Here is a 13538-nt window from a genome sequence, read left to right on the forward strand (position 1 = left end):
TTCTATTCTGTGGTGGTTGCAGTGAGAGACTGTGGAGGGGTCAGAGAAATAACGTGTCTGGAAGGTGCGAAAGTTTTTGGGATTTCCACGGGATCGGGGAGTGCTTTAAGAACTCTTTCTTGAGGTCATTTTGCACACTTCGTGACAATCAAGGCTACTGTTAAAAAAGCATGTACTTTTATGCTGCACACACGCGCGCACACACACACACACACACGTGCATGCAAATACACCTTCTATCTTTCCTACAGACAGATTTAAAGATGCCATTTGAAGAATTGCAGTGAAAACATGGTAATGTAACATCTTGAGCCTGATGTTTTAATGCAGGATTGCTTTGTCAGAACCCGAGGACACGCTATTTAAATGCTCAGCTTCAAAAAAAAAAAAAAAAAAAAAAATAGCAAGGGTTGTGTGTAGCCAGGCCCCTTCCATGATCCCAAGCTTGCTTGACCCCAGGGTGGGGTTAGTTGGGGTTGGGTGTGGTGAGGCTTGGTGCTGGGAGTCAACATGTCTGTTGACATTACTTGATAATAAGAAGCCAGGTTTTTACATCCTGGCTGGACAGCTGAACCAAATCTGCCGGGTCCAACCAGTGGTGTTAAAATATCCTGCTTTGTAACTTATTTTCTCTGTGGGTTTCTATGTTCAGGAGCATCCCAGAGAAGGGGAGAAAGGGATAGATGGGCTGTGGGCTCTCTGAGTGGTTGGAGGGTCTCTGTTGGGGGCCAGTGGGGCTGCAGTGGTCCATCTGTGGGGCATTCACAGGCTCACTTGAAGCCTGTCTGTGGCCGAGATTAATGAGGGAAGGTGGCCACAGGGAGTGTGGCCGGGGCCCAGGAATTTGCTCAGCTTTTGTCTGCAGAGGTCAGCACTTTGACAGTGAAGGAGGAAGGTCTTGTCCTTCCTCCCTCCGGCAGCAGGGATGCCCGTGAACCAGCTTGCACCAAGAAGTCTCAGGGTCAAGGGCGAGCCCCAGCCACAAAGCTCCTCTCCTTCTTCCAATTTGACTGGATGTCATTCAGAGTATACTGATGCAATGATGCTGCAGAGCAGGAAACATGTGAAGCAATTATCTTTTTAGTAGGTCACTGGCCTCCTTTGGGAGAAGAGACCAGAGGGAGATGGGAAGGCGGGCAGCTCAGCCACCCCCAGAGGCTGCGCGCGCAGTAGCTGAGCTGGTGATTAATAGCCGTGTCACTTTCCATGAATGTTGCTTTAAGCAGCCGTGTTCAAAATGGAGTGGGAATGAAATAAAACACCCCAAAATAGATATTTCCTCTCTTCCTGATGAGTTGCTACAATCCAGAAATAGCCTTTCAAATCTGTAATTTTAAATGGCACCGTTCACAGCATCCTCAGGGCCGTGGCTTTATTTTCACATGGATGTTGTCGTGTGTACACGCACATGCATCACTTTTCGTTTTTAAAAAGCACCAAAGGTTTGAGCTCAGTGACTTTGAGGTTTTCTTGGCGCTGAAATAAAATTATGATTACAGAGAAAAATACAGCCTTTACATGTGTTTTTAAGGAAAAATAGTAACCCAGCGGAGGAAAAGGACAGGAAGAGGATTGTGCCCATATAGATCATACTGGAGCAGTAAAAACGTCTGGCAGGCAGTAATTGCTGGCCAGCTGCAGGGATTACAGTCCTGTGAGCTGTGTTCAGGGCAGCCCGCCAGGACGCTGGCAACCAGAAGTCGGGCCTGGACCATCATGACCCGCAGTGCCATTGCTAGGTCTGAGAGCATAAATAGGAGGGTGACCACACAGCGGCATGGCAGGGTTCCTGCACTGACCACACCCTCTCAGAGCACAGAGACTTGAGGCGCCTTCTCTCTGCTGCCTCTGAAGGAGCCAGGCTACCAGTTTGGAGGCTGATAGTGGCAGTCATAGGGGTGACCTCTGGCCGGGTCTCTGGGCAGGAGAAGGGTCACTTGACTTTAGTATCACTTTTGTCCTGCCAAAGAACATATCTGATGGGTGAGAAGCCAGCAGGAACCCTCAGCCTAAAGCTTTGGGGACTGTCACTGTCTTGGGCCAGAGGGAGGGAGGGAGAGAGGGTGGGTGCTGTGCTTTCTCTCCCGCTCATGTCTTTCCTTCTGGTCCCTAGCAAAAAACAAAAAACAAAAAACAAAAGCAGACAAAACAAAGCAGCGGTGGGGTGGGTTGTTGGGCATAAAAGTGGAGTGGATTCCTCATCTTATTTGCTTCTTCCATCCCTGTCCTAACTGCCCCTGGCTCCCATTTGGCACTCCAGTGTCTGACCGTTGGCCTTTTGTCGGCATCTAGCAACTAGATGTTCACATCTAGCAACTCGTGAGCATTCCAAGGAGACCTGGAGGTGGGCGAGGAGTTGGGTGTGGAGCTGCTGGGGGATGGTGGGACATTTCACCTGCCTTCTCTTTCCCAAGAACGCACACTTGGCCAGCCTGGGGCATGTCAAGACGGAATAGGCTGGCCTCTTGGGTTTTACTATTGTTGGGGTCCGGTGAGGCCAACAGAGCAGGGGGTGACCGCCATTGAAAAGATAGCTGTTAACTCACAGTTCCCAAGGGGAGGGGGAGTGCTGTGCCACGCGGGCCATATGGGGAAGCAGCAGGGATGGTTAAGAGGCAGAGGGAGCAAGGGGGAAGCAGGGACAAGAACCTTTACTGTGGTTTCTGTGAGAAGGAATGGGGGAGGCAGGGCAAGCAGGCTAAGCACGTTTAGGTTTGGCTAGTTTGAATAATTTCAGAAGGTTCTGGGGCATAGGGGCTGTCCCTAGTTGTCTGGTACCTGGCCTGGGGGGATAGCGGCCCAGAGTAAAAAAAAGTCTGGTAAAGGAGGTGGCTGGGGGTGTGGGCTTTGAACTGGTTAGTTTGCATATGAAAGATGGAAACACTACTCAAGCAGAGTAGTCCTTTGTTCTCCTTAGGCACTGGCCCGCCCAAGGGCCAGTCAGCAGGGCCCCAGATGGCAGTGCGAGAAGACATGTGGTCAGTACAGGTGTCCCTCACACCAGCCTAAAAGGGAGAAGCGTTCCCAGGGGGGCAGGAATTAACAGGGGAAGTGCCCAGGGCACCCTGAGGAGAAGTAGCTTCCTGCTTTGATTGGTCTGGTTTGGGTTTCGAAGGGGGCATGTCACGAATAGGAGAACGTGTCAGTGGGAGGAGAGGGCATTCGGCTAAGCCACCAGAAATATGACGTGTGGCAGCCGAATGAGATTGGCGGAGAGCCCTGCCTGGACAGAGGCCCAGGATGGGAAGTGTCTGAAGGGGCTTAGCAGGAAAACCAGTTGGGACACTCAAACAAGGCCAAAGTAGTCTGTTGAATGCCAAGCCAAAGCATTTGGATTCCATGCTGTGTGAGCTGTCCAGAGCTGTTCTCTTTTGCCCTCTAGTTCTGTTAATGAATTCATAGCCGCAGAGAATGCCTACGCTTGGCCGTGTATCATAATCTCAGAACTTAATTAACAAGTAAGGATGCTGATGTAAATGTATTCTGGATGAAAAAAAGAAATCCCCCGCGGCAGGGGTTGAAAACTCAGTGCCTCCCAGGCCTGCAGTGAGCGGAAAGGACCCTGGGGACCACGGGGAACAGCCATGCCCCAGACAGAGAAGTCAGCAGCTTCTGAGCTCCAGTGGAACAGATCACGGGAATGGGGTCCAGAATTGCCAGATCTTCCTAGTTTTCAAGGAAAGCTGGAAATTCAGAGTCTTGTGTAATGTCCCGAGTTTTGTGACATTGCCTGGCAAGTCTGTGGCAGCTCATTAGTGACACTCTTTACTCCCACAAAGCACAAAGAAAGGCACGGCGAGGCCTGCCACATGGGCTCCTGGTGGCCTCTTTTTGCTCTGCACCTGTCACCCTAATTTTACCGTGAGGGTCAAAGAGGAAATGGGATGGTTATAAGGTATGGCCTAACCTGGGAAACTGAGGCACACCAGGTCAGGGGTCGGATCTGTCACCCGAAGACCTTCCCTGAGGTCTTGAGTCAGCCACTCTGTGGTGCTTCGTCTGCATTTCCTCACTGGCAAAACCCATTCATTCATTCTTTCATTCATTCTTGCTGTGTGGGAGGCCAAGACAAATGCTTCACACACAAAAACAGAGGTTTTGATGGGATGCTGTCCAAAGTGGTATTGCTACTGAAATTATTTTATAGCAAAACAAAAGCTAAAAGGTGCTGCGATCAGCGACTTCTTTTCCAGGCTGTGTGGAGAAGTTCCCTGCAGTGATGTTCTAGGAGCACATAAGGACGACTGGTGATTGATAGGGCAGGGTGAGCGGAGTACAGGGTTGGGGTCGTGGGGGTCTGCACAAGGCTGTCCTGCCCACGTCACTTGGTCTTGTTCTGTCCGTGTCCGGGGCTGGGGGCTCAGCAGCTGGGCCGGGCCTCCTTGACCCTGGTGGACGCCCAGCACCTTAGGGGATGCCTGCACAGAGCAGGCACGCGGATGTCCCCCAGTGTCGTGTGGCAGTGTCTACCTTCAGCAGACAAACGTTTTAGCCACAGTGACCGTAGAGAAAAGATACAGTATAATCATAGCACTTAAAAATGGAAATTGAGAGAGTGGGGACAAATGGAATTTAAAATGCCCCGACATTATGATGACACCATTATTGGATCTGTGATTTCCTTGCTGGTTTTGCAGTGATCCAGCAAAAGCTGAGACGTTTCCCTGCAGGCCGTCTGGCCTCATTTGGCACCAGGGCCTGCAGGCGTTGGGGTCCGCCGGTGTGGACGGAGGGCAGAGTTGGGTAGCGATCCTTGGACAAGCAGCTGCAGGGTGGTTAGGCCGTGCCCGGGGAGGTCTGTGCGCCTAGAAAACAAGCCTGTGCTCACGGTACTTAAGAGCGGTTCTCCCCGTGCGAGCGTCTGGTCGCCCTTACCACCCCCCCCCACCCACACAACAGGAACAGGTTATGAATTCTAGACCACCATATGCACTACACGATCATGGTGGTCTTTTAAGAACAAAGGCAACAGGAAAGCATCAAATTATGTTTAAGAAAGTCTATCGAGTATAAAAATGTTTAAAAACTCCCGTTTCCCTTCTCTCCTTGTGACTCATAGATACCCTCACCTCACCGGTGTCTGAAGCACGAGTTTTGCTCTGCCGGTTTGATAATATAGCATTACGTGCGCCTGTGTGTGTGTGTGTGTGTGCATGTGCACGTGCGTGAGGTGTCCTTTCAAAAATCAGCGTGAAGATCAGAGATGTTCAGAGGGGTGGCTGCCGAACCCGGGGCTGTAGAGCCATCACAGGGCTGGGGAGGGAGGTGACTTCCGACAGGCCAGGCTTTTTGCAGTCTGCGGCGGAGGGATTCTGTAGGATTAGACCCTGGGTGTTGCCTGTGGGGATAATCCCCCCCCCGCCCCCCCCTCACGAACTGCTCTAAGGAAGGCCTCGATTTGCCCGGACACCACTGCCTTAGAGCAGCAGCTGTTCATAAAGCACAGTACTTCCGGCGGGATGTGAGCACCTTTCTGTGTGGAACTGCAGGGGGATTTAGGTGGGCTGAAAGTAATGACCTGCCTGTGAATCTGACGGGAGCAGCGGGGTTAGAGTTGCCTCCTTGTTGAGGATGTCCTTTTGAAATACATTCTAAGATATTGCTCCCGTCCTATTATTAATTATGTCACAAACTTAGCAAAGCTGAATAATTAATGATCGCGGGGCACCCGGAACTATAAAATGCCATGTAAATGTTAAGGAGTAAAAATTACTCTGTGTATTAATTAAACAGATAGGCTGCTTTAAAAATAGTCCATGGTGGGAAGATTAATTTCCAGAAGAGCCAAAAAGCTTTTCTGTTGGACTATCCTAAGAAACTTTTGATATCTAATTATCTCAACCACAGTTTAGGAGACCCGGGCATTGTGTATTCTGAAGTGTTTTAAAGGCAAATGGCTGCTTAGCACTTTTAGCTCTGGAAATGAAGTTGCCTATTGAATTTTGATAAAATTTGTGCCTGCTTGATTCTCTCTAGCCGGAGGCAGTTTGGGCCTAAAGCCAAGAAAGAAGTCAAGATCATTGAGCACCAAACACAGACCCTTCAGGCTGATGCCTCACCTGGCCACAGCCTTGGCCTTGACCTTCGCCAGCAGGTGAGATGGCTCTCAGGGTTTGCTCTGTAAAAATGAGTGTGAGGTCCTGCCTGGCATTAGTAAGGAGTGAGGGGAGAGGCAGGTGGGGACTTCATTTTCTAAGTGGGGACAGGAAAGTCTGTGGCTAAAATCTGATGTTCAGGTTAAAAGTGATGTCTGAATCTTGATTGTCTGTATATCTGGGTGGATGGGATCCACAGAGGATTCGAAAAACCTTGAACCAACGTTTCTCCATATTTTCGAAAAGAAACAGACTTGGCTGTTAAAATTTCTCTACCTCTGATAAAGGTTCTAATTTAAATTTTTCAAAAATAGGTCAAGGTTGTGTGCACATGTAGGATTGGGGAGGGGGGTCGGAGTCAGGCTACTGAATAAAATAACGGTGATAGTCCTGTAAATTCACACGGAGCTTTGCATTTTATAGCAGGCTTCCATCTATGCCTCTCAGCTATTCCTCCGCAAAGCCCTGGAATGTTGCCTGGGCAGTTGTGTGCTATCACCACCTTCTGAAGGTCAGAAAATTGGGGATTTGCCTAAGATCACAGGGTCTGGGAGCAGATGCACTGGGAATATAACTCCACACTTTGGACCTTTATCCTGTGTTCTTTCCTCCCTATGCAATCTTGCTTCTTAGGGAATTAATTTCTGAGTAATTGAGAATCGGTGTGTGTTTGAAATTTACTGCACCGATGGGTAGGCTGGTGCCAGGCTTTACAAAAGGAGGGTAATCGGAGGGCCCTGCCAGTCTGGTGTGCAGCTAGCTTGTGGGGCTGCCTGGCTGGGAGGGGCATGAGCGGGCACACCTCTGCTCTTACTGCACTCAAGCCTGGCATTCCACGGTTCTCGAACAGCAAACCCTACAGACTGAGCTTCAGGTACCACTAAGATCAATCAATCCAAGCCACCCAGAAGAAAATAAATGTAAATCACTCACACCCAACATCTTACTTAAAATATTTTTGAGTGGTTTTTGAGATTTAATTTGCACATGGTAAAATGCACAGATTTTAGGGTATAGTTCAATGACAAGCATATACCCTTGTGTAATGAATGCTCAAACCAAATATGCAACATTTCCCTCTTTGGGGCACCTGGGTGGCTCGCTCAATCAGTTAAGCGTCCAGCTTCACTCAGGTCATGATCTCACGGCTGGTGGGTTCAAGTCCCACATCAGGCTCTGTGCTTACAGCTCAGCCTGGAGCCTGCTTTGCATTACGTGCCTCCCTCACTCTCTGCCTCTCCCCCACACACTTTCTGTCTCTGTCTCTGTCTCTCTCTCAAAAATAAATAAACATTAACATTTTTTAAAATTAAATTAAAAAAAAAATTTCCTTCTTTGCAGTTGGCCCTCACGTCGAGAGACAACCACCTTTCTGAGTTCCACTCCCAGAGCTTAATTTTGTCAGTTCTTGAGCTTCCTGTAAATGGAAACATACAGTATATATTTTTTGCGTGTGTCCAGTTTATTTCATCCCACATAATGTCTTAATGTTCCTCAATTCTGTTGATAGTTTATTAATTTTTAGTGCTGAGTAGTAACATTAAATAAATAAACCACAATTTTTTAATACATTCTCCCAGGGCTGGACATTTGGGTTGTGTCTAATCTTTTAGCTACTGTGACTAAGACACCAGTGAATATTCTCATCCAAGGTTTTCATTTTTCTTAGGGTATTTACTTGCAGGGTAATTGCATATGTGTATGTCTAAATTTATAGAAACTGCCATTTTTCAGAGAGGTAGTACCATTTTATATTCATTTCAGCAATGCATGAGAGTCCTGGTTACTCTATTCTGAGATAAAAACTGTTTGGTGTCTCAAAACTGTTGCAAAAAAAATCAGGTTGTATGAGTCATCTAAGTCTGTTCTTTTTCAAAATTTTCTTGGGTGTTTTGACTCGTCTAGGCACTTTGTATTTCCGTATACAATTTTGGATCTGCTTACCAGGTTTTTAGTTTTTGTTTTTTTGAACACAAAGCCTGATTGGATTTATTTGAGATTGCATGGAATCTATTTTTTTTATTAAATATAATTTGTCAAATTGGTTTCCATACAAGACCCAGTGCTCATCCCAATAGGTGTCCTCCTCAAAGCCCATCACCCACTTTCCCCTCTCTCCCACTCCCCATCAATCCTCAGTTTGTTCTCAGTATTTAAGAGTCTCTTATGGTTTGCCTCCCTCCCTCTCTGTAACTTTTTTTTTGCCCCCCTCTCCCATGGTCTTCTGTTAAATTTCTCAGGATCCACATATGAGTGAAAACATATGGTACCTGTCTTTCTCTGACTGACTTATTTCACTTAGCATAATACCCTCCAGTTCCATCTGTGTTGCTACAAATGGACAGATTTCATTCTTTCTCATCGCCAAGTAGTATTCCATTGTATATATAAACCACATCTTCTCTATCCATTCGTCAGTTGATGGACATTTAGGCTTTTTTTCATAATTTGGCTATTATTGAAAGTGCTGCTATAAACATTGGGGTACATATGCCCCTTGCATGGAATCTATTAAGCAATTTGGGCAGTACTGGGTCTTTCAAATCTAAGAAGATGGTTTATCTCTCTTTATATAGGAATTTAATTTTTCTTAATGTTTTATAATTTACAGTGTAGAGGTCTTTCACATTTTTTACTAAATTTATTCAAATAGAATTGCTTTTAAAATTTAATTATCAGATGTTTCTTAATGTCATGTAAAAATATAATTGAATTTTTTATATTAACCTCTTATATTCTCACTGAATTCACTTAGTAGATTTAGTAGTTTCATTATAGACTCTTTAGGATTTTCTATATATATCATCATGTCACATGTACATGAAGAGAGTTTTACTTCTTCCTTGCCAATATTTATGCCTTTTAAAAATTATTTTTCTTGTCTTATTGGACTGGCGAAAACCTACAGTAAAATATTGAATAACAATGGTGAGAGTGGACATTCTTATTTTGTTCCTGATTTTGTAAGAAAAGTATTCCATATTTCCCTATTAAGTGTGAACATTCACTGAAGGGTTTTTGTGGAATGCCTTTTATTAGACTGAGGAAGTTCCTTTCTACTCCCAGTTGGCTGGATATTTTTATCATGAATATTGGATTTTGACTTAATTTTTCTATTTAGCTGATCATATGAGATTTCTTCATTCTATTAATGAAGTGAGTTACATTGATTACTTTTCAAATATTGAGCTGGATTTGCATTCTTTAATTGGTCATAATGTATTATAATATTTTTATATTATTGGATTCAAATTGGTCATGTTTGGATAAGGATTTTTGTGTTTATATCTGTGAAGAATATACTTTTCTTTCCTTTGAAATGTCCTTGTTAGGTTTTGGTATAAGGGTTATGCTGTCCTCATAACATGAATAAGAAAGTGGTCCCTTCTATATTTTCTCAAGGAGTTTTTATAAGATTGGTATTATTTCTTCCTTAAATTTGATAGTGTTTACTAAGAAGCCATCTGGGCATTTTTTTTAATACAAAGATTTTTGATTACTCTATTAATTTCTTCAACAAATATGAATCTTAAGATTGCCAAGTTGTTAGGGGCACCTGCATGGCTCAGTTGGTTAAGCATCCAAAGCTTGATTTAAGTTCAGGTAATGACATCACGGTTTGTGAGTTTGAGCCCCACATTGGGCTCTGTGTTGGCAGCATGGAGTCTGCTTGGGATTCTCTCTCTTTCTCTCCCTCTCTGCTCCTCCCTGCATGCTCTCTCTCTCTTTCTCTGAAAGTAAATAAATTAATTAAAAAAAAAATTACCAAGTTCTTCTGTGTTAGTTTTGTTACTTTGTGTATTTCAAGGAGTTTGTCCTTTTCTGCTAATTTGTAAACTTTAAGTTGTCAATAATATTTTCTTATTATAATATTAATGTCGGGGCGCCTGGGTGGCTTGGTCGGTTGAGCGTCCGACCTCGGCTCAGGTCATGATCTCACAGTCCGTGGGTTCGAGCCCCGCGTCGGGCTCTGTGCTGACAGCTCAGAGCCTGGAGCCTGTTTCAGATTCTGTGTTTCCCTCTCTCTCTGCCCCTCCCCTGTTCATGCTCTGTCTCTCTCTGTCTCAAAGATAAATAAACATTAAAAAAAAATTAAAAAAAAAAAATATTAATGTCTATAGGATCTGTAGTGATGACCTTATTCCTAATATAATTTTTGGCTTTTTGAGGGGGGTCAATTTTGCCAGCCATTTATCAATTTTGTTAATCTTTTCAAATAATATACTTTTGTCTTGAATGCTTTTGTTATATTTTTATGCATTTTTTTGTTATTGATTTAATTTCTTGTCTTTATTATGTTCTCATTTCTATTTAGTTGGGAATTAATTTGCTCTTTTTTTCTAGCTTGTTGCTCTAAAACCTTTCTGTATAAAATAAAAATGTATTGTTAACAAAATTTCTGCTAATTTTATTATGTGTATTTTTAAGCTTTGTTTTTTAGCACATACAGATTTTGGGGTTATTATTTCTTCTAGAGGAAGTTAGCCTGTTATATTCATTAATATTTCTCTTCATTTCTGGTCATTTTTCTTGTCTTGAAGTCTAATTTCTTTGGTATTGATACAACCATACTGGTTTTTTTATGCTTAGTGTTTTCGTGGTATATCTCTTCCCAACCTTTTATTTTAACCTGTCATTGTATCAACCTATGTGGGTCACGGTAAGATTTTTATAAATAGCACATGGTGAGATCTTGCTTTTTTATACAATTTGATAATCTTTTAATTTGGAATGTTAAGTTCATTTTTATTTACCGTAGTTCCTAATATAGTTAAGTCTTCTGTTTTGGTACTTGCCTTGTCCTGTCTTTTCTTGGTTTCTTCATTCCCTCTTTCTTCTTCTTGTGAATACTGTAAGTATTGTAATATGCATCCTTATCTTGCCAGTATCCACCTTGAATTGGCATTATACCACTTTATATATAATGTAAACTTAAAAGACTGTAATTCTTTCTTTTTTAGGGGGTTATTGAGTAATTTCTTAGTTCCATATGATCTCCTCTCTGCTTTTACCTGTACTTGTTTTCTTTTTATTTTTCCCAAGAATCTGGAGTGTGTGTATTTAAGCTCCTTTAAGGGTGATTCTAGTGAGCCAACAGAGTTGAGAACCACAGGAGCTTTTTGGGGAGCTTCCTAGTGTGACCTGAAAATAAACTTCACTAACAGATAAAAGGCAGCAGCATTAAATTATCATGAAAATTTACATTGGGTCAGAGTAATCTGATGATGAAACCTGATAATTTTTCACATGTATAGCAAAGGAAAATAAAATTCATCTTTGAATTTTTTGCCCAGCGTTACTGGTAAGTATTACAAAGAGGCAAGAGAATCTACACATTTACTTCTCTGTCCGCTATTTACAAATCCATGGCCCATGAAGTTAATAGATCACATAACGAAGAGCCACTATATATTCCACATTTATATGTGTATATATACACATATATATGTGCACCTGTGTAACAGAAGTGTGATATGTACAACACGTTTCCTTTTTCTTCAGCTCTATTTATTTTTTATCTTGGTTTAAACTTAATTTATCTTTATTTTATAAGCTCTGTATTGATACTATTAGTAAAAATTAAAGTTTCTCTTGATTTTTAGAGAGACACCCCACAAATGCCAAGATCAGAGAAATAGAGAGGTCACAATTCTAGCTTAAGGTTTCAAGGGGAGCAATAAAAGGTGATTAATGGAAATTAATTAATGAGTAAAAAACCACGGAATCCTAAAAAAAAAAAAAAAAATCACATGCTATGCATGGGTAATAGTACTGAACAGGACAGGGTCAGGTCCACACCTCATCAAGATGTCAGTCTAATTGACCCCAAGACCTTCCAGACTTTCCTGACCTTCACCTCCTTACACACTCTGGTTTCTGGCCTTGCTCAGCGTCTCCATTGTGGCTCTGTTGATCCTTCATCTTGTCTTGCCTTGCCTTGCCTTTCCTTTCCTTTCCTTTCCTTTCCTTTCCTTTCCTTTCCTTTCCTTTCCTTTCCTTTCCTTTCCCTTCCCTTCCCTTCCCTTCCCTTCCCTTCCCTTCCCTTCCCTTCCTTGCCTTTCCTTTCCTTTCCTTTCCTTTCCTTTCCTTTCCTTTCCTTTCCTTTCCTTTCCCTTCCCTTCCCTTCCCTTCCCTTCCCTTCCCTTCCTTTCCTTTCCTTTCCTTTCCCTTCCCTTCCCTTCCCTTCCCTTCCTTTCCTTTCCTTTCCTTTCCTTTCCTTTCCTTTCCTTTCCTTTCCCTCTCTCTCTCTCTCTCTCTCTCTTACTCCTCCCACCTCTCTCCCCCCCCAACCCTTCTCTCTACCCACCTACTGCAGTAGGGGTTGACCCACTGAAAATCTGGCTATTGGAATCTCCAGGAAGAAACACTTCAACTGTGGAGGAAAAGGCTGTCTGTGTTTTAAAACAAGCCCAGAGAGAAGCTGGTGTTTTCTGTAACATATCCTGGCTTTCTTGTTTGTCTCTAGTTTATAGCTCCTGTTGTCCTTTCTCTGACTTGTGAGGAAATAGTTCAATGAAGCTGGTTGTAACATGATAAAACTTTATGCTAAGTACCTCTCCCCACTTCACACCCATTTTTTAATTTTTAAAAAATTTTTTAAATGTTTTTATTTATTTTTGAGACAGAGAGAGAAGGAGACACAGAATCCGAAGCAGGCTCCAGGCTCTGAGCTGTCAGCACAGAGTCCGACATGGGGCTCGAACTCACAGACTGTGAGAACATGACCTGAGCCGAAGTCGGACGCTTAACCGACTGAGCCACCCAGGTGCCCCTTCACACCCATTTTTTAAGAAAGCTATCAGACCTTGCTTCTAGCCCCCATCTCCTAATTCTCACGGGTATAATGATGCCAGTCAACTGGCTTCAAGTTTCAGGGTCTGGGTAACTTCAGGTTTGATGAGTTCAATGTTTAGTCAATGTGCTGGGTCCTCCTCAAGCACAGAGAAACACTCGTGAGAGTAGCCTACACCTTAAGCGTCTGGGTCTGGAGTTGAGTGAGCAGGAAAAATACCACCGGCTAGGTCAGCTGGCCCTGCCTCTCCTCCCTTCTAATGTGACAAAAATGAGTAATTAGCGCTTCGCTTCACAGTTAAAAGGTAGGTAATAGAAATGAGGTCAAATGGCTTCTGTCAGTGCACGTGCGTTTACATATTCAGTAAGCACACGGGACCTCGCTGGTAGGTTCACCAGGTAAAATACAGTCGCCCAAATTCGAATCTCAGACGTCCAATGTATGATTTCTTAGTCTAAGTACATCCCAGCACCTGAACTAAAACTTACGCATTGCTTAACTGACATTCTCCTGTTTCTACTTGTTAAATCTGGTGGTGGTCCTTGCTAGGTCCTGGACGTGTGCTAGGGCTCGAGTCAGACACGGTCCCTGCCGCACGGAGTATGCCATGCCTTGTCTGGGGTCTGGCAGTAGCAGGTGGGCAAGCCACT

At 43.8% G+C, this 13538-nt stretch overlaps 1 protein-coding gene across 1 annotated transcript in view; it reads left to right on the top strand.

The window, feature by feature from the left end:
• The window catches only part of ACOXL (acyl-CoA oxidase like), a 338638-nt gene that overhangs the window by 145699 nt on the left and 179401 nt on the right, over positions 1-13538 (top strand). The window contains 2 exon segments of the mRNA XM_078444739.2: positions 5977-6043; positions 6045-6094. Of these exon segments, the coding sequence (XP_078300865.2) occupies positions 5977-6043; positions 6045-6094 (117 nt within the window).

Source organism: Panthera onca, chromosome A3 (genome assembly GCF_046562875.1).
Source record: "Panthera onca isolate mPanOnc1 chromosome A3, mPanOnc1 haplotype 2, whole genome shotgun sequence".
Lineage (NCBI taxonomy): Eukaryota > Metazoa > Chordata > Mammalia > Carnivora > Felidae > Panthera > Panthera onca.